Below are 22783 nucleotides of genomic sequence, written 5' to 3'. Positions count from 1 at the left end.
TATATGTAAAAACAAGTTTTAACTTCAATTTTTTTTAAAAAATTGTGTTCCAACTTCTCTTCCTCCTCCATTCCCACCCTCCACCCACTAGAAATCGAGCATTTCAAAATAAGTTATACATGAGTAGTCATTGAAAACATTCCCATATTAGCTAGGTTGTGAGAGAAAACAGTCAAAAAAACCCCAAAACTTCAGATTGAGGAATTGTCAAAGAGGAAGAAAAAAATTTTTAAAAATGTGTTTCCATCTATTTTCAGATACTATCACTTCTTTCTCTGTAGATGGGTTGCCATTTTCATAAGTCCTTCAGGGTTATATTGGATCATTGCCTTGCTGAAAATAACCGTATGCTTCCCAGCAGATCATCTTATACTATTGCTGTTATTTTGTATATAGTACATTTCACTCTGCTTCAGTTCATGTAGGTCTTTTCAGGTTTTTCTGATAGTATCTTGTTGATCATAACCTGAATAAAATACCTTAAACTTGACAAAGAATTTTCTTCATATTAGCCCAGCAAAGTAGGTACCATATGTTTTGCCATTATATTCAATCATCATAACTATTTCCCTCCATCCTATTCCCTTCCCATGATATTTACTCTATTTTCTATCTTCTTTTAACCTAGGGGAGAGATGGTCTGTGGAGAGGCAGTTCACATGAAGGAAACAAGATAAAAACTTATGCAGGGGAGGGGCAGAGGAGGAAGGAATTGGGGAGTGAGTGAACCTTAATTTCATCAGAATTGACTCAAAGAAGGACTAAAATACATACTCAAGTGGGTATAGTAATATATTTTTGCCCTGAGGGAGGGGAGGGAGATAAGGGGCGGTGGGGAAGAGGGGAAGGAGGGAAGGGCAGATTGGGGGAGAGAGCAGTAAAAAGCAAAACACTTTTGAGGAAGGTAAATATGTTCTGCATAACTGCACAAGTATGACATATTGAATTGTTTGATTTCATAGGGAGGGTTGAGGAGGGAGGGAGGAAGAAAATTTGGAACACAGAATTAGCTCAAAGACCTTAAACTCATCAGAGTTGGCTCATGGAGGGAATAATATTCACAACCAGTTGGGAGGAGTAATCTATTTAACTCTACAGGAAAGTATGAGGGGAAGAGGATAAGGAAGGAAGGGTGGAAAAAAAAGGAAGTGCAGAGTAGGGGAGGGGACAGTCAGAAGTAAAACACCTTTGAGGAGGAATAGGTTAAAAGAAGATAGATTATTTTTTAATACAAATAAATTTTTATTTTATAAGGTTTCTTATGTTGACATAATCATTTGGAAGAGCAGTTTTCTTCTTAATATGATTATATTGTTTACTTTTGTATCTGTGAAAATATTATTAGTATTACAGGGGCCACCTGCTGTGTGAGCATGTGACCACCCTCAACCAATCAGCTTGAAGCAGTGTGTAAGGCAGTTGGTTTGGCCAGTTGGTTTTGGGAGTTGGTAGAGGAAACCTGTGGGGTTGGCAGCTGAACCAGGAGTGGTTGAAATAGTTAGGGGTTTTCCTATCCTTTCAGAGACACTTGTTCTCTCTTTGTTAACCTCTAATATATTTTAATAAATGTTTAATACCTAAACTGTTAAACTGTTGTCCTGGTTAGCTTTCCCAAAAGGGGGACAGATAAGGTGACCATGCATTAAATTTGGTTTTACCCATCACAAATCCCTGCTATAAATTCAGTCATAATGAATGGTATCTTGGATAAGTAGCTTTGTTGTGTTTGACAAGATTTTATTTTTTAAATTTATATCCATTAATGATATTGGTCTATAGTTCTTGTGCTTTATCTTTCTCTGATATTTGGCCTATATTAATCACATAGGGACAGTTCATTCACATTTCTTGATAATAATTTTTACACTTTTGATATAAATTGTTCTTTAAAATTTTGACAGAATTTTCTTGTATAGCCATTAGGACCAGGAGTTTTTTGTTGTTTTTGTCCCTATTTTCCCCTGCTTTAAGAGTTCTTTTTATGAGGTTGGGTTCTGTGCCTGTGGGGAATAGTGTCCCTTCGGGTAACATAGTTTGGGGAATAGTATCCCCTAAGGTAACAAAGTAGTGAATTCCTCTGATCCCTGAAGGTTTAGAGGTTAAGAGGAATCCACTTACCTGGAATTGTCTGCTCCTAACCTCTGCTACTTAGCATGTAATTAACATCTTATTTTTGTTGTGGTTTAGCCCCCACAGTGGGTAAATTAACTATATTCTGGGATGGAGCCTGCTTAGAGAGGATGTGCTTTATCTCCACCCAGAGGTGAGGGAGATAGGAAGAAGGTGGTACTGAGGGACTATAAAGATCAAGACCTTGCCCAGGCTAGCTTGGGAGAAAGGGGAAGGAGAGAATTCCAGTGGCCATTCAAAAGCCTGGGCCATGTTTTAATATACAGCTCCCTTAATAAAAGTCATCCAGTCATTATGGAGATTGACTGAGTTGTCAATTCTTTGGAAGAGACCTCAGGGGACCACAACACTTTTTTTTTTTTTTTTTTTTTTTGTGGGGCAATGAGGATTAAGTGACTTGCCTAGGGTCACACAGCTAGTAAGTGTCAAGTGTCTGAGGCCAGATTTGACCTCAGGTCCTCCTGAATCCAGGGCCAGTGCTTTATCTACTGCACCACCTCGCTGCGCCCTGACCACAACACTTTTAAAGCCCATTCTAGTTCCTTTTGAGAGATTGTTTTTTCTTCAGGTTTTATTTGGTGTTTCATTAGATTGAGTATTTGTATTTTTTTAGCTAATGCTCTATTTATTTTGTGTTGTTAGTTTTCTTGGAATATAAATACAAAATATGAAAATATGATAGGATGATTTTTTTTTTTTTTTTGCGGGGCAATGCGGGTTAAGTGACTTGCCCAGGGTCACACAGCTAGTAAGTGTCTGAGGCCGGATTTGAACTCAGGTACTCCTGAATCCAGGACCAGTGCTTTATCCACTGCGTCACCTAGCTGCCCCAGGATGATAATTTTTATATGTTTTTTGTTGTATTTTTTCCTTGTATAATTTTTTATTTTGTTGATTTTCTACTCACCTTTTTAATCATTTTATCTGTTTTAATAGCTTTTTCAAGGAATCAGCCTTTAGTTTTGTTTTTATTTCCATATTTTTGTTTTACTTTATAATTTATTCCTTATTCAAGTTTTAAGATTTCTTGTGCTTTTTGTTGTGGGATTTCATATTTTTTAAAATGTATATGCATTTTATGAATCCTTTCCTAATATATATTTTTAGTAATATACTTCTCCCTTCCCCAACTACTTTCACTGAATCCTGTAATCATCTTGTTGTTTTGTTACTTTCATTATCTTTCACATAATTATAGTTCTTATGTTTTGTTCTCCAGGGCTGCTAGTTTACTTACAATTTCATTATTAAATCTCCAATTAGATCTGCATCTTTTGGGGAAGGCAATGTGTGTTCTCTGATCAGAACTGTAATACAAGTCTACCATCTATACTTCTCATGATCATTTTTTCCCTATTTTCCATGCACTCTCATTTCTGGCTCCACACTTTTGCGTACCAATTGGGCCCAAGTGTTTGGATATTATTTTTCCTGAGCTAGGATATTGTCTGGGGGGAGAAGAGGAATGCTGTTGGAAGAAGTGGATTTCCTGTGCAATAGCTCTTTGCTTTGTTTACATTTCTTTGCCATCACACTCATTTTCCTCTATCCTTTTTTCTCTTTATAAAAACATAAGTGTTATTTTCATTTCATTGGTTACCTATGGACTTAATTGGGCCATTCCATTCTATTCTATACTTCCCCTCTCCCATTTTATGTAGCCTCTTATTCTTCAACTTAGACTCATAAAATATAGTGTTATATCTTTGGGATGTTGTTGTTTTGTCTATTTACTCCATGGTGATTTAATCCTGTTCTTCTATTGCCACAGTTCTTTCATTCTTTCTAAGTTAATTAATTTTAAATTTATGGAATAAAACAAGCATTTTCATAACAGTATAATAAATAAGATGATTGCTCTTGAAACTGCAAATCTGTTATGTACAACTTGCTATTTCTTTAAAATATATAATGAAGTTGTCATGGAAATTTGTTTCTTTTCCCCCTCCATGACCCTGTATATGCTTTTTTTTTTTTTTTGGTGGGGCAATGTGGTTTAAGTAACTTGCCCAGGGTCATACAGGTAGTACATGCTAAGTGTCTGAGGCTGGATTTGAACTCAGGTCCTACTGAATCCAGGGCCAGTGCTTTATCCACTGCATCACCTAGCTGCCCCAGTAAATACTTTTAGAAAGAGATAACTTAATGGTCTTTCTCCTCTGTTTATTTAAAAAAAAAATCAATAAGTATATTTCTCTTAGAGTTGCTAGGTGATACAGTGGATAGAGGGCCAGTCCCAGAGTAAGGAAAACTCATCTTCTCAAGTTCAAATCTGGCCTCAGATACTTAGTAGGTGGAGTCACTCATCTCTCTTTACCTATCTGTAAAATGAGCTGGAGAAGGAAATGACAAATAACTCCAGTATTTTTGCCCCCCTCAAAAAACCAAACAAACAAACAAAAAAACAGACAGGGGCTCAAAGAATCAGACATGAATGAAAGACAGATGAACATACTTGTTATTCTGATATATTTTCACCCACACCCACACTCCTTTTTAAAATCACTGCTGATAAGGTATTTTATTTCATTACCTGTGACTTTCCTGGTAGTTGTATTTATTTACATATCATATAAATCAGACAATGTTCTAAGATGTGTCCCTTATTCCTACAAATGCTTCCACATAGAACAAACTTAAAATTATTTTTTTCAGTGAGTTCATGTTTTAGAATTCCACTAATTGTCTTTCTCTTTTCTTAACATCGGAGTAGAATACAACCCCATATTTTCAAATGTATTTGGCAGAACCTAAGAAATTGGTAATATCTCTAAGGACTCTTAAGACTCATTTTGGAAAGATTCTTATTAAGTCTATTACATTCTTGAGGCTCTAAGACTCATTTGGTATAGTGTATCCTTAAAATACCAGGTTAATGGAAGAGTCATTGATCTGGGACATTCAGGTTGAAAGAGACTCTATTTCACAGGAACCCAAGACATTTTAATATGATTGTATGTAGGCCTAGAGGGCCTTTGGAAAAAAAATAGAGAGTACATTTTCTTTTACCCCATAAATACTACTTCATATTTTTGTTATTACTTCTCCTAGATTTCTCCTCTATTCCTCTCTTTACCCTCTCTCAGAGAGTTATCCCATATAGCAAGGAATATTTTTAAATTTTAAAAGAGGAAAAAAAATCAATAAAACTGATCAGTACCTCAAAAAAACTGCCCATCTCTAAAAAATTGGAGGGCAAGGAGGTGGCAAGCAACTGTCTTTTCATATATCTTCCTTGGGACTATATTTATTTTAATTTAGTTATCGTTCCTTCCTATTGCTTTTAGTTATTCCTTCCTTTTACATTGCTGTACTTATTACATATTCTTGTATATTGTATATGCTTTTCTTGGCTTTGCATACTTCATCAGGTTATATAAGTCTTTTCATGATTCTCAGGATTCATCATATTCATTATTTCTTAAAATATAGTAGTATTCCATTATATTCCTATATCACAGTCTGTTTAGCCATTCTCCACTCAGTGAATATCCATGTATTTCAGTTCTTTGCTATGACAAAAAAATGCTATTAATAAATATTTTGGTATATATGTGCATTTTTTAATTGGTAGCTTCCTGGAAGTATAATACTGGTAGTGAAATCTCTGGATCAAAGGGTATAGACATTTTAGTCACTTAATTTGCATAATTCCACAATTACTTTCTGAAATGATTATAGGTTTCTTTTCATGATTTCTCTTGATATTGTGGATCTCTTGTTCTCCAAATGAATTTTTTAAAATATTTTATTGAAATTTATGAAGTAGCTACTTTAAAAGTTTAATTTGTATACCTTTCAAACTGTAAATTAAATTTGGTAATACAGTTGTTTTTACTGTATTTGCAAGATCTAGTCCTGATTGTGAATAATTCTCCAACTATTTAAAGTTGCTCTTTAATATCTTTAAAGAGCAATTTGTTACTGAATCTATATAGGCATTATGAAAACTTCAGTAGATTGATCCCTATATATTCCATGTCTTTTCATATATTTTGGAATGTGTGTTTTCTCTTGGATTTAATAACTATTAAATTAAAATATTGTTGACTTTTGTCTTTTTATTTTGTAGCTTGCATCTTACTGAAGCTGTTAATTGTCTTAGCTCACATCTTTGATAATTACCTAGGATTTTCTAAGTGATCTTGTCATCATGAAATAGAGATGGTTTTTTATCTTCTCTGCTTATTTTACCATTTTTAATCTCTCTTCTCTTATCCTTATTGTTATTGCTAGCATTTTGGAAACCTCATTACAGAATAACAAGGAGAATGTACCTGTATTTGCTGAGAAATGAGAAAGCTTCTCGTTTAATATATACTTTTTAGTACCTGTTTTTGTACTGTGTACCTCAACATTGTGGGATTTTTATTATTCGTGAGTGATGAACTTTGTCAAAACTTTTTTTGTATTGGTTTAGATAACCATGCAGTTTTTTGTGTTTTTCCCTTTAATATGATAATGTTGTTTGTTTGAACCAACCTTGCATTTCTATTATAAATCAAACTTTATTCTAAGGAAAATTTTCTTAGATTAATTGACAGGATTTTATTTATAATATTTGATTCAATATTTGCTAATGATGATGGTTTACAGTTTTCATTTTTGCTTAATCTTTCCCTGACTTAGGTGGTAGGACTATATTTTTCTTACTTCACTGAGTTGTTCTGAGGATAAAATGTGATACTGTTTTTAAAACATTTTGCAAACCTTGTGAGATACATAAATGTTACATTGCATTATCATCTTATCATCATCATCATCATGATATTCTTCCAAATTTTCCTTCACTTCAGTATATTTATATACCAATTCAGGTATCTCTTGTTTTTTGGATATACTTGTGATCATTAATTCATGGTTTTGTTTTTTCTCCTGCTATAATCCCGCTGTCTAGGCCATGACCTCTGTCACTTCTTTTAACTTCAAGATTCTGATCTCTCAAAATATTTTGTAACATTTTTCTGAAGTTCTTTGTTCTCTTGGGAATTCATAGATTTTTCTGTTTATCAACAATTGATTTAGTTTTCTTTGTCTCGAAATTTATATTTAGAGATGTTTGAACTCATTTTGTTGTCTTCTGTTTTAATATCTTACTTTTTGATTTATTTGCTTGTGCTCCAGATTTTTAAGCCGTTTTTTTTCCCTTTTGAGAGCTTTGTTTTAGTAACGCTCACCCCAATCTTTATTCCTTCAACATTAACACTCACTTTTAGACTACCCCCACTTTCTTGTCCTCCTTGGAGTCTGGACCTCAGAACAATCTCAGTCTCTTCCTATTTTGAGGAACTCAGATTTCCCTAGTTTCAGTTCTCTGAAGTGGATAGGACTAGGTCCCAGTTGGATGGGAGTCCCCTTTCCTTGAGGTCAAGTGTAGCCCCACACATCTTGGCATCCATTCTTAATTCCTTCTGTTCTTTAGTTCTCTGACTAAGCACATTACCATTCTTATTCCCATATCTCCCCCACCTTTACAAATGAGTGAACAGAGTGGAAGCTGGCTCCTTCTTACTAAATATTAGGAATTGAAAACAGAGTCTGTATATTCTAGTAGAGACTAAAGTAGCTTCAGAGAAATTGCTGTGTCTATCCCAGAGCACAATCCATTGATGTTTTGCAACCTGCAAGGGCAAAGAGGCAAAGAGGCAAAAGAGTGAGCTGGCTAGTGATTAGTAATATTTGTCGTTAGGCTTCTAAAAATGTACTTGGGTACAGCTGATTTTGCTTTACCATTTGTCCTTGATTATTATTTGGGGGTGGAGGGTTGAGAATTTGTTAAGATTGGAGAAAAATATCTAACCATCCATATTATTCTTGTTAGTCATGTGTGTCGGGAAGGCTTTTTCAAAAATGTGTTCTTTATATTTTGAAAAAGTATAATCCCTATTTAATTGGCTGAAATAATTTTTAAGTGCTGAATACCATTTCTCTTGCCTCTTTTAAACAAAACAAATGCATTTTGTTGATTTTTGAAATTTTTAAAAATTCAGTTTCCAACCATATCATGTCCTCTACCTTCAGATGTATTGCAGATAACAACGAATGAGGGAGAGGGAAGAGAAAGAAACAATATATTAAAACCAAACAACATACCAAAAAAGTGTCACATTATATGCATGCATTCTATACCCATAGTCCCCAACCACTACCAAAGAATGAAGGAGTTCCCTTCTCATATCTCTTTATAATTTCAGTTCTTATTGTTATTTCCACTTAGGTTGTTGTAGTCATTATGTTTATTGTTTTCCTAGTTCTGATTCCTTCATTTTGTATTGCTTCCTAGGTATTTTCATGCAGCTCAGTAGTAATTTTATTAGCATTAGTTTTAAAAAAAATTAAGTCCATTACATTCATGCCCTGTAACTTGTTGAGTTGTTGTCTCAGTCAGTAGTTTATTTCATTTCCATTTCTTTGCACTGTATTATACTACTATAAATATTCATTTATCTATAGACCCTTTCTTTTTTATCATTCATCTTTTTGGCGCATGCCTAGCAGAGGAATCTCTGATTAAAATCATATAATCATTTTTCTTTGTGCATGGAACAGAGTAGGTGCTTAATAATCCTTATTGATTGATAAACTGTTTTCAGAATAGTGTATCCAATTCCTAGCTCCACCAACATTTCATTAGGATGGTTATCACAGTTTAAAGAGGGCATCAACATTGAGTGCATCCAAAGAAAAGTAAATGGTGTGGTTGAGAGCATTTAAAATTAATTTTATATAAGGATCAGTTAAAAGAACTGTGCTTCTGTAATCTGAAGAAGAGAAGGCTTAAAGAGCACATGATTTCTGTCTTCAAGTACAGCGATATCATTTGGAAAGAGGATTAAAATCATGGTTTGCATACTCAGTGTCCTAGCCACAATATCTACCCTTTGGAATTTTCCTGGACTCCTATCAAATGGGACACCTTTCTCAGAGAGCCTTTCACACACTCCATGTTCTAGCACTACTGCCCCTACTCAACATTCTTTCTCCATCTCTCCTGCTTTAGCACGGGTTATACATCCCATGCCAGGAATGCACTCCCTCTTCACCTCCACCTCCTAGAACCTCTAATTTTCTGCAATGTTCAGTTCATATTCCACTTTCTCTGGGGATTCTTTATTCCCAGTAGTTTTTTTAAGCATTCTTACCTTCCTCAGAAAAGTCACATATATTTACATTATTTATGAGATATATTATGTTGTAGAATACTTATTATATGTTAACATACTAAATATGCTATCTTTGTACATGTCATAGTCTCCATTGCATTGTAAGCTTCTTGAGGGCAGGGACTTATTTTTACTTTGTTTTTATACCCCCAGTGTATAACATCATTCCATACTGTTGAAAAAATACTTTTTTTTTATTTTATTGGTAGCTGATTTTTACTAACCATAGTATCTCATTTATGGCAAACAACCTGTTTGCTACATCTGGTGCCTGAGTTCAGGGCTCAGTGCTCAGTCACCAGGGATTCTGATGAAGCTTAATTTATTTAGGGCAGGCTTCCTGCCTCTTTTGATGATGGGGTAGGTAATTTGTTCAGCTTACTTTAATTGGCAGTTAGAATGATCCAACTGTACCCTAATGCAAACAGAATTAAATTGTCTTCATTAGTTCTATCCACCTTTCTTTTTGTTCTTGATCTCCAGATATCTTCTTGTGTTTATAACTGGTTGAATTGGCAGAGCAAGGGTCTTTCAACATATGAAAAAGATTTTTGTCTTGTAGGATAGTTGAGCATAATGGAAAATTAGTTATTAGGATATTAAGACACAGCTTGAATGCATGTGTTAATTGTTGTGGAAAAAAAGTACTTGTCAATCATAATTAGACTAGGTAGTAGATCTCCTTTTTGGAATAAACAGTCATAAAAACTCAGAGTTTTAGAGTTGGATGGGATCATGGTTGCTCTGTAACAAAACTCACATGCAAAATAAGATGTCTTGTTAAAATCCTTAAGTCCTTAAGTTCAAGTTAGAACCTTAATGAAAAATGTTAATGAGAATGATGGTGGGGTAGTAACCTTTCCTTCTACAGATGCAGTACTTTAGGTGGTATAAGGGTTCTGCCTTGCTAGGCTAAAGGAGAAAATAACATACAGAATTAAGGATGATAATAGTAGAATGTAATAAGCCCCTAAGTGAGGGCAAGGTAAGGAACTGTATAAAATTTAAGGAGAATGAGAGGACTTGCAGCTAGGTGGCACAGTGAATAAATTACTGGAGCTGGAGTCAGGATGACCTGAGTTCAGATGTGGACTTGGATACTTACTACATCATCCTGGGAATTCACTTACCTTATGTTCATCCCATTTTCTTCGTGTGTAAAATATAGACAATAACAGCAATACCTCCCTCTAGTGTTGTTTGTAGGATAAAAAATGAGAATGGGGCAGGTAGGTGGCACAGTGGATAAGGCACCAGCCTTGGATTCAGGAGGACCTGAGTTCAAATCCAGCCTCAGACACTTACTAGCTGTGTGACCCTGGGCAAGTCACTTAACCCCCATTGCCCTGCAAAAAACAAAAATCAAAAAACAAAAAACAAAAGAGCTTTGCAAACCCTAAAGCACTGCATAATTGCTATTACCATCATCCTGTAACTTTTTATTTTAAAAATATTTATACCTATATGTTACAAATTGTAGCTAGTTTGTTTTTTATTTCTTTCTTTTTTTCCTAGTTCAACTTCGTTGGAAAGCTTTTGGGTCCACGTGGCAATTCACTGAAGCGTTTACAGGAAGAAACTTTGACCAAAATGTCCATTCTTGGAAAAGGTTCCATGAGAGACAAAACAAAGGTAATTGATTTAGATAACTATAAAGTATGAGAGCCCAAAGTTATATTAGAGATAATTTGTTCCAGTTCCCTCCTTTTATAGATGTAAAAACTAAGGTCCAGACAGTGGATTTAAGTTAATAAATCCTAAAATGTGATATAACCAGTACTAAAAATTAAGACATCATTTGTACTCTACTATTCTTTGCATGTTTACATGTTAAATATATAATGGAATTAGTTTTTCCCATTTAGGATTTTATATATTTAATCCATAAATTAAATTTTTGGACCTGAAGTCAGGAATACCTGAGTTCATATTTAGCCTTAGATACTTACTAGTTTTGTGACTCTAGGCAAGTCACCCAGCCTCTGTTTTCTGATGTATTAAATGGAGATAGTAATAGCAACTACCTTCCAGGATTTCTGTGAGGATCAAATGTGATATTTTTTAAGTACTTAATAAACCTTAAAGTTATGTAAATACTAGCTGCTGCTGTTCTTTTTGTTTTTTTCTATTATATTTTTCTTACTCTTATTTCTCATTGTCTAATACCACTGTTAGAATTCTACATCCCATTTATTAAGATAATATAAAGGATCTGTGTGTGGGGGGGTGGTACTTTGGATATGTGTGTATGTATGTTCTTAATGAATTCTGAGGGTTAAATCTGAGTTAAACCTAGAAGTTGAGGAGAAGGTGGGTTTGTCTTTTGTGTCTTCTGGCCTCTTTTTCTCCATAGCACTCCTACAACCTTCTGTGGAGCTCAGGTTTTCCAGGAAGACTAGTATCTTGGGTATGAGGGCTATTGAACCCTTTTCAGGGCTGCTTCTCACCTTTAGTGTTTACCTGCCACTCCATGTCTTACCTGTGGCTCCAAGAAACTGTAGGATATGCAGTAGCCACACCCTGATAAACCATTTTGGCAGATGGTCTAAACCAGGTTGAGGATAACAGAGGGGCCTCAAACTCATTGGTGAGTTGGGGGATTTCTACTCCAAACATGTGAAGACTTTCACAGCAGAAAAGGCAGATGTAAACAATTTGTTCTAATAGGCCACGAAGGCAGTGGAAGCAAGTGCTATGAACTGCTTAAAGCTTGGTTAGATATTGAAGATGCTACTACATCCCAAGTCATTGCCAGTCATCCTCAATTTTGTCTGACTACAGTATTTGATGACTCTGGAATAAAGTGAGAGAAGTGACTTCATATATCTGCCTTACTTAAATCCAATTTATGCATGAGTCAAAACATATTACCCATACCATTTTACCATTTCTACCTACCTCAAAGTATTGTGGTGACAGGTAATTGACAATGTGGCAGGTGCAGATACCCTTGGAACTGTAATCATAAGCCTGTACACAGGTGAACCCAGGCCCAGAGTCGTCTTCTCACTGGACTGAAGCAGCAGTGGGATTCAGAAGCCCCCTGGGTGTCTGATAAGCCTTTTTAAGGGCCTAATTGCTCATTTCCTGGCATGAGGAAGGGGCTAGAAAAGGTTCCCCAAAATTGTCTTGTTTCACCTAACCTAACCCTTGCCTGCTTGTCAGAACAAGATGCTGCCCTGTAGTTGAAACACAAAAAAAATATACAAAAACTTTTGCAAAGATTATTCCACTCACTGTTGATACATGGAACATTTACATCTTTATGGACTACATGACATCCAGTAAACTTGAAGACGAATAGCTCTTGTTGCAAGAGAACCTAACAGGTATCACATCCAAATAGCCCTGATTGAAACAAGGCAGGCAAATGAAGGCCAACTTACCAAACTTGGAGCTGAATACATGTTTTTCTGCACTAGCCACAGTGATCGGGGGGTGCCATGAAACTGGCTTGGCTTTTGCAATCAAAACTAATCTATTCAACAAGCTTGTATGCCATCCAGGCTCATGACAATGAAAATACCTCATGCCGGAAAGTGCCATGACACCATTATTAGTGCATATGTTCCCACCATAATAAATCCTAACATAGCCAAAGAAAAATGTTATGTACGCCTGGAGTCAGTGTGTCCACAGGGACACTTTAGGTGACTCTAACTACAGAGTAGGCAGAGATTGTCAGGCATGGCAGGGAGTCCATGGGAGGAATGGAATTGGAAACAGCAAGTCATTTACAACTGAAGAGTGGTGTGTCTTATGATCTTCGAATCACCTACACTGTCTTCCATTTACCTCAACACATTAAACTTCATAAATGTACCCTCACAGCCAACATTGGCATTTAATAGACAATGTCATCATAAACAGAAGAGACAGGATGTGAGAGTGAGAAAGGCCACATGTGACACAGAGTGCTATCCTGATCTTTGACTTATCCTCTCCAGGCTAAATATTTGTGTTCAACAAAAGCAGTGGCCCTAGGGCAAGATGACCACCAGAAGACTTAACGTCAACAGATTAGAGCGCTTCTCTTTGAATGAGCATTTTATTACTGACTTGGAGGGAAAGCTGAGCCAACATACCGGTGGCAACAGTGGAGCAAAAAAGGAGTGGGCAGATTTCAGAGATTTAGGGTTATAGCAACATACTCACTCATCTGGGTCCTAGCATTTGCAAACATCAAGATTGGTTTGATGAAAATGATGGAAAAATTCAGAAGCTACTAAACAAAAATATATAAATAACTGAACAGGATTTATCAGCTGCACAGTTCATCCATTTCTAAGAAGGCAGTTTAACTCCATCAGAAGTGAAGAGCGCACAAAGCCTAGAGATATTCAGGATTCCTGGAGTAGCAAGAACATAGATGAAATTCAGTTTTACATTGATAGTAACAATCCAGAGAGCTTTTATGATACTCTGAAGACTATATATGGACCAAAGACTTATGGTGTATCTGGGCTTGGTATTGATGAGGTCACATTGATTAGTCATAAGGACATGATTTTGGAAAGATGGGCTGAACATTTCCAAAGCCTTCTCAACAGACTGTCATCAACCAATGCTGAAGCCATTAACAGAATATCTCATGTGGAAGTCAATCCCTCTCTAGCTGAACTTCCAATTGAAGAAGAGGTTTTGAATGCCATCAGCTCCTCTGCTATGGAAAAGTGCCTGGTGCTGATTTTATTCTAGCTAAGATTTACCAGGCAGGTAGTCCTCTGCTGACTGAAATCTCCTAGATTATATGGCAAGAAGTATATATCCCCTAGGAGATCAAGGATACCTCCAGTGTCTGCCTTTATAAAGGAAAAGGAAAAAGTTCGTCCTGTGACAGTCATGGGGCTGGGTTAGGGGGACAGGGATCTCTCTTAGTCATTGCTCACAACATTCTTTCCACAGTCCTCCTTAACAACCTGATCCTTCACCTGAAAGATGGTCCTTTACTTTAGAGCCAGTGTGGCTTCAGAAAGGGCTGAACAGTTGATATGGCGTTTGTTGCCTAAATCCAAGAGAATGCCAGGAACAGAACAAAGATCCACATACAACATTCTTCAATCTGAACAAGGCCTTTGATACTGTCGTTCATGAGGGCTTGTGAAAATTCATGGCAAATTTTGATTGCCTGGAGAAGTTCATCAGTATCATATACCAATTCAACAATGAAATGCTTGTATAGGCCCTACTTAATGAATGCTGCTGTTGCATTTTCCCAGACACCAATGGAATGAAGCAGGCTTTGTGTTTGTTCCCATGCTTTTTAGCATAATGTTTTCAACAATGTTGTCAGACACTTTGAGTGAAAATGAAAATAGCATCAAGATCAGCTTTTGCATTGATGGTAAATTGTTTAACTTGAAAAGACTACAAGGTAAGGCTAAAGTAGAGAGAGAGTTGGTGCTCAACTTTTTGTTTGCACATGATTGTGTACTCATTGAAGCTTCTGAGGTTGACACACAACAGAGTATGGAAAAGTTCTCTGCTGCTTGTGCTAATTTTGACCTGACAGTTAACATCAAGAAAACACAGGTTCAACACCAGCCAACACTACACCATCTGTACATGGAACCATCAGTTATAGCAAATGGTGAAATTGTGTATGTTGTGGATGAGTTCACTTACCTCAGTAGTTTACTTTCTAGGAATGTACACATAGATGATAAGGTTGATGCATGCATTGTTAGTGTTTGGAAGCTCTAAAGGAAAGTGTGGGAGAAAAGAGGTATTAGAATGCCTACCAAATTGAAGTTCTACAGAACCATTGAGTAGACCTCATTGTTGTATGCCTTGCAACCTGGAAAGTCGACCAGTGCCATGTCAGAAAACTGAATTGCTTCCATTTGAATTGTCTTAGGAAGATTCTGAAAATCACCAAGTTACTGGACACTGAAGTCCTTTCTTGAGCCGAACTGCCAAGCATTCAAAACTGTGCTGCAGAGAGCATAACTGATGAACTGGCCATGTTGTTTGAAGGCCAAGTGTTCATTTGCCTAGAAGACTATTTTATGGAGAATTCACACGAGGCAGGTTATTACTTGATAGTCAGAAGAAGCAATAGAGGTCTCTCTGTAGAACTTTGGTTTCATTTGTGAGACATAGAGACACTGGCATAGGATTGTCTAGTATGGCATATCCACATCAAAGAAGGTATCCTCTCTGAGCAAAGCAGAATTATAGCAGCTGAAATGTGAGATGCACAAATTTAGAGATATCTCCATCGCAAATGTTCATATGGACTAATTGCGCCTACTCTATGATAGTGCCTTCTAATTCCATATTGGTCTGAACTACCACATTTGGACATATTTGTACTTTGACTTTGACATATGATATCATTTTGGTTTGCTTCAGGCACAAAGGAAAACTAGCCACCTCCACTGTCCAGTGCCTTAGTTATGTATCTACTTAGGAAAGGCTGTAATGATTTTTTTTTCTGTGAAATCAAGTACTAACTCTGCTAAATCTTATCCTGAAGTCCCTGTCGTTAGAGATAAACACATGAGGTAGATCACCACTTGTCACTGATAATAGATGACAAGGGTTAAAGAAATATTGGAGATGAAAAGTTGAGTATGATTATATATCATATAAGGAAAATGAAGCTCTTATAGTTTTTAGATAATTTAACCAAGGTCACATTGGTAGAAATGCCTCAGTTACAATCAGGGTCTTCTGACTCTATAACTAGTATTTTGTTGTCATAGAGGGTATTCTTGCTTCTGATAGAAGATAAACTAATGATAACTATAAAAATAAAAATAACAGAAGCTGGCATTTCATGAACTTTCAAACTCTGGTTACCTGAAAATCTATCCTACAACTTGTCTAACAAGTTGTCATCCAGCCCATTCTTGCAAATCTCTAGAGAGGGGGAAACCACTGCCTGTTGAGAAAGCCCATAACACATTTGTTTAGTGTTCCATTAAATACAGAGGCAAAATCTCCATTGTGAAGTTCCATTCATTCTCTTCCCTGGGCCAAAGCAAATGAAGTCTAGATTTTCATTGGTAGGACAGTCATTCAGATATTTGATAGTTATTTTGTTAATACTAATTTTCTCTTCTCCAGAAATAAATATTGTGAGTTTCTTCATTCAGCCTGTCTTTGAATAAAAAGTATTACCTTGGTTCCCTTTGCCAACTTCATTTCCCTTCTAAGAATATTCTATATATTAACAGTATTTTTCCGAAAATATACTACCCACAACTGAATCCACTGCTATAGATATGGTTGTACAAAAGCAGAGCACAGTAGAATTATCACTTCTCTGGTCCTGTATACTATTTAACTTAAGATTCCATTACCTATATTGGCTCTTATATTTGGTTCACCATTTCACTTTTGATTTTTTTTTATCCTGATTCAGTTGTCTAATATGTCACCTATGGTTTCTGATCTTATACCATCTCTACATTTGATTAGTTTCCCATCAAAGTCCATATATAACTTATTGTTAAATAGCCCAAGGCTTTGCAGTAGTGGCCTTCCTTTAAGTTTTCATAAACTATGAATGACTACTTTTGGGGTCTAACCATTTAACCAATTCTATACTCTCCTAAAGATACTATCATGAAGATTGTACCTTTTGTTTACAAGGATAATGTGAAAAACTTAGTCAAATTTACATTTATATAGTGCTTTAATGTTTGAAAAGAAAATTAGTGGATATAATGTTGGCCTTGGAGTCAGGAAGACCTTGGTGCAAATCCCACATCAAATACTTACTAGCTGTGTGACCACGCTGGCCAAATCACTTAATCTTCCCCAGCCTTACTTGTGACAGCACCTACCGCATAGGTTTATTGTGAGCACTAAAAGAAAACATATGTTAAATGCTCTGCAATATTAAAGCTCTATAAAATGCTATTGTCATTATTGTTACTAATGTCACACATTAACATACAATAATGTAGTAATATTGTGATGTAATTTTTTTAAAAGCATACTGTAAATCATTATGATACGTATTTAAAATTATGAATTCTCATGTAGGAAAAGTTTCTGTCTCTTTTTATAAAAGCTGTATCACATCATTAGGCAGGTAGAACAACTTTAGATGAGGAGTAAAGAAATTATCCCCCTTCTGCCTTTTAATACCAGTAGACCACAATCTGGTTGCCCTATGTGAATTCAGTTTAGTAGTCCTGGATGAAGGAACCCCCTGTTTACTCAAAAGAACTGATGCTTAGGATTGTTCATCTGCTATCATTTATCTTTGAAAGATTTTGGAGAATAGGAGAAATGCCATAGATTGGATTCTAGGAATAATAAACCCAAGGATTTTGTCTTTTATTCATGATGAAATTTAAATTCTCTAAAAGGATACTGGAGAAGAAGTGATCAGTTAAAGATGGAATGGTTTCATGAAGACAAGTCATGCTAGGCCAACTTCATTCTCCTTTTTGATAGGAAAACTAGTCTTGTAAATTGTTAATGCTGTTGTCACAATAAGTGTATTTGTTGTTTAGTTGTATTCGACTTTTGTGATCCCATTTGAGATTTTCTTGACAAAGATACTGGCGTGGTTTGCCATTTCCTTCTGCAGCTCATTTTACAGATAGAGAAACTGAGGCAAAGAAGATTAAGTACTTGCCCAGGATCACACAGCTAGTTAGTGTCTGAGGTCTGACTTGAATGCAGGTCTTCTGGACTATAACTACTTTGTCACTTAGCTGCCCCAACAGTATTTCTATAAAAGTATTTACAGATTTCCATTAAAAAAAAACATTTCCATGTTTAGACCCAGTGAGAAGATATTAATGGATTCATGCTATCTTGGAGAGAACTTTCTAATGGAGTCCCCCAGTGATGTGTTCTTGGCCCTATATTGTTCTAGATTTTTGCAGTATTCTCTCTCTGTTAGAGAAGGCCTGTTTATCAGTTTTCAGCCTAAGAGAGAGAAGTAATTACAAATGACAGAATCAGGATCCAGAAAGTTCTCATTAGGATAGATGGATGAGTAACCTTGAATAATATGAATTTCATAGGGATAAATGTAAAGTCTTATACTCATCTTTTAAAGAAATAAAGGTATCCTGTTTTGGGTTTATTGTATATTAAATATCAGTTGAAGTTTTACCATGCCCCCCCAAAATGCTAATGCTAACTTAAATTTCACGGAGAAGCATAGTTTCCAGTGTTAGAAAATAAATAAATCTACCCAGTTAGACCATATTTGGAATGCTATATTAAAATTTTGGCACCACATCTTCCAAAAAATAGATCAAATGGAACATACTGAGGGGTCTGGACAATATGCAATTAAAAAATCTGTTGAAAGAACTACAGATTATTAGTAAAAGTGAAGTTAGAGAGAAGACATCTACTGTCCTGAAGTGCTTGAAACTGTTTTATGTTGCAGTAGGATTAGATTTATTTTATGTAGACTTAGCGTTGTGATAACATGATCAGTCAGAAGGTGCAGAGATGAAGGCTCAGGCTTGATACATGTTAAAATTTTATTATTAGAATAGCCTTAAAAGTATACAGGGCTGCCTTGGGCATTCTTAATCCTTGAAGATTTTCATGTGAAAGCTGATAGCTCTTGGTCAGGGATGAAGTATACATGATTATTTTTCCATTATAAGTTGGGCACTGTATCATCTGAAGTCCCGTCCAGCTTTTAGAATCAATGCTGAATGCCTGGCTAATGAAAGAGTTCATTTGATCTCTAATATGCTACATTTCTTTGACTCTACTGTGATGATATCTGCAGACCCATATTTTCCAATATTTACACTGAGGACTCAACTTAAAACAAGAGAATAGAGGTAAATTCCACCCCTCACTTAATTGTTTTACTTCTCTTTATATTTTACTATTTCAATTACTTTTGTTCCTTCAAAATATTTTTGAAAAAACAAGTTATATTCATGGTTACACAAAAAGCCTATTAAGTATTATCTAATTGCATACATCTAACCTCTAATTTAATTTTTGTAAAGATTGTGTTGGGTACTTAGGTTGATTTTTATTTATTCTTTTGTAACAAATTCCAAAATAGACTCCTGTATTTTAATCATTATTTTTCTCATAATTGCACGTTGTCAAGAATGATTTCTTTTTTCTTTAGGAAGAAGAATTGAGAAAAAGTGGAGAAGCAAAGTACTTCCACCTAAATGATGATCTACATGTTCTCATTGAAGTTTTTGCCCCTCCAGCAGAAGCATATGCTCGAATGGGACACGCTTTGGAAGAAATTAAAAAGTTTCTCATTCCTGTTAGTATAGTAATTTTATTTCTTCTAAATAATATATACAGACCAGTTATATATGAAATTCTTTACTCAGTTTCCTTGTGAGATCCTAATCTCCTAATGATATCTTTAGCATAACTTCATAAGTCCCATGACAGGTGATTATGGATGATAGGAAATTTGATAATTTAAGCATATTACATGCTGTTACATTGTTGGGGTTGTGAGGAGGCTTGCCATCCTTACCATCAGTTTCTCTAGAAAAATGGTTTATCGTGGCTTTTTGGTGCCAGTGTACTGTTATATTGATATCACTAATTCAATCCAACAAAAGTTGGCACCGTATTAACACTGAGAATAGAAATAAAGACAGGACCTTTGATATCACTTGTATAGAGGACTCTTAGATGAAGAAATGAATGTCCAATGTGGGTTCCTTTTCTGCTTGAATTTAACGTTTTTGAGAGTTTTCTACAGCTGGTTCTTTGTCTACTGTACCATTGGGGTATATAGAATGATAGATCAATATAGATTTATTTATCTAGATAGATATCTTTATATTCATCTATCAGAAAAGGAAAGATACAGATTAAGACTGAAAAGGTAGTTTGGAAATACCTCCAGACAGCAAAAAATTAAATATAATTGTATGATAGCACAGTCCTGGAAAATAGTGTTAGAAATGCTAATTCCAAGAATGAGCTGCATATTAAGGTAAGCTAAAACACCAAAATGAGAAATTTTTGCATTAGTATGCTCTACTAACAAAATAATTTCTCTTTTTCTGTTTTCTTAATGTGTACCCAAATATGATCTATCATACCTCTGCCATTTGACTCTTGGACTTCCTCACATAGGTGAGGAAACCTTTTAGGTTTGTTTTTTAACATTTCTTGTTATAATAATGAACTTGACAAGCACTAACAAAGATTTCACCATTAAAAAAAGAATGAAGAGGAATGCTTATGAATCTATGAATCCCCATTAGCTATGATTTTTAAAAAGTATATTTCAAATTTAAAATGGTATAGTTATTCTGCGTGTCCAGCTTAACTTTATTCCCTTATGAATTTACTTTTGCTCTCTCTTATGTATTTTAATACTTCAGTAACATTATTTTCTTCTTTTTTGAATCTTCATTCTTACCTCTCTATACTCTCCATAACTATAATCATGACTCCCCACCAAAAAACACTTCTCATATACCAAATAAAGATAGTCAGTGAGGTGGTTAACTAAAGGTTCAGAATGAAACATATATACAGGGGTGTGTATCCCAAACAACTTAGTGCTGCTTTAAGATTTAATAGCTTTTATAGCTTAAAATGGCACTGAGACATTAGGGAAATTATGTAATTTTGGACAGAGATCATACTGGAATCTTTTTTTTTTCACTATGCATATTTGTTACAAGAGCCCCCCCCCCCAACCCCCGCAATGAGGTTGGGGAGAGGACATAGAATTTTGAAAGAAAGAAGAGGGCTAATAGAATTAATAAGACTTGACAATTGAAAGTGAAGAGTCAAGTTGATTTAGGTGATAAGCTCAGATCCTTGTGAGACTGGTGGTATCATAAACAAAAATAAGGGACCTAAGAGATGAAACATGTGACCAAATGAATTCAGTTTTTAACATGTGTTTATTGGGCAGGTAGAAAACCCAAGTAGTAATTAATTTCTTATTATGTATTTGTGACTGCAATGAAATGTAGTTATAAACTCTTCATTTTTTGTGCTCTTAACCTACTTGGCTTTCTATTACTTATAAATTATCTTCCTCATAAGCACTTAAGTTTCTGTACTTGGAATCAGGAAGACCCTAAATATGAATCCTGCCTCATATACTTAACTAGCATTATGACCCTGATCAAATCATTTAGCCTCTATTTGGATTCTCCTCATCTATAAAATGATGATAATGATAGTACCTATTGCCCAAGGTTTGCCTACCAGATAATAATAGTACCTACTGCCCAAGATCAAATGAGAGAATATTACTTAAGAGCAATGAAAAGCATAAAGCACTATATACATTCTAGCTATTATTATAATCTTTATCATTGTCATGATCAACATTATAAGAATATTTTCAAGACTTCTATAAAAAGCCTGCTATGAAGAAAAAAAAGCAATCCCAATAAAAAATAAGCATAGTAAAGCAGAGCAAATTCCAATATCTGCCATATTAAAAATTATGTTTTGTTATTCACTTTGAGTTTCTCACCCTATCTCCGTCTTGAGAACAGCATGCTATCTTATCAGTCTTTAGGAGTCATAGTGGTTCATTTGATTGATAAGATTTCTTTAAAATCTTTCAAAGTTAATTTTCTCCACAATATTGTTATTATTATATAAATTGCTTTCTTGGTTCTGCTCACCGCACTGTACATCAATTTTTATAAGTCTTCCCAGGTTTCTCTGAAACTGTCTCTTAAACTATTGAAATTATTGATAATTTGTATTTCTTTTGAAAACTGCTTATTTATTATACATTTGTCTATTGGAAAATGCTTCTGTTTATCAAGTCCACATATACATGCATGAATACATGCACACATACATACATACATATCTACACACATATATATCTTGGATATCATTCATTAATTAGAGAAATTTTACTTCAAATGTCTTTTTCCTAGTTAACCATTTCCCTTTTGATTTTATCTGCAATGATTGTGTAAAACTTTTCCAATTTTATCTTTTTCAAAAATATCTAATTTATTTCTGTTACTCTTCTTTCCTTTGTTTGGTCAACAACTCTGTCAAATATCAAGCCAAATCAATAAGCATTATTAAATATAGTCTCTTGTTATGTGCCAGAGACTGCACAATGCAATGGAGGTATAAAGAAAGACCCCCTAACCACCCCACCTTCCCAAAAAATAACACTTCCTTTCAAAGACATCATAGGTAAAAGAAGAGACAAAATATGAACAACTATATCCAAAAAATATCTATAGATATATAGGTAACAAATGGGAAATAATCCCAAAGGGAAGGCAACATCATTAAGGGAGTTCCAGAAATGTTTCTTGTGGGAACTGAGATTGTAGCTGGTACCTGCAGGAAGGTAGGAGGTAGAAATAATTTGGGAAAACACTCCAGGCATACCTGATAGCCTGTGAAAATACATGAAGTTAGACAGTAGAAGGAAGGAATAACAAGCAGGCTAGTATTACTGAATCATAGAGTAGGGAGAGAGGAATGAAGTGTAATAACATTATGAAAAGAAGGTTTCAGATTATGATGGGTTTCAAAAGTTACAGGATTTTATATTTGATCCTAGAAGT

General features: G+C 35.2%; 1 protein-coding gene across 2 annotated transcripts in view; it reads left to right on the top strand.

Annotated features, from left to right (window-relative positions):
- KHDRBS3 (KH RNA binding domain containing, signal transduction associated 3) overlaps nt 1-22783 on the top strand; it is a 278529-nt gene that overhangs the window by 118053 nt on the left and 137693 nt on the right. The window contains exons 3-4 of one of the 2 annotated variants that reach the window (XM_043979875.1): nt 10809-10925; nt 19369-19515. In XM_043979875.1, coding sequence (XP_043835810.1) covers nt 10809-10925; nt 19369-19515 — 264 coding nt within the window. The remainder of the gene's footprint in view (nt 1-10808; nt 10926-19368; nt 19516-22783) is intronic. The other variant, XM_043979876.1, reaches the window with a different exon arrangement.

Source organism: Dromiciops gliroides, chromosome 1, assembly GCF_019393635.1.
Source record: "Dromiciops gliroides isolate mDroGli1 chromosome 1, mDroGli1.pri, whole genome shotgun sequence".
In the NCBI taxonomy this organism is placed as follows: domain Eukaryota; kingdom Metazoa; phylum Chordata; class Mammalia; order Microbiotheria; family Microbiotheriidae; genus Dromiciops; species Dromiciops gliroides.
This window is presented reverse-complemented; position numbering and strand designations above follow the sequence as displayed.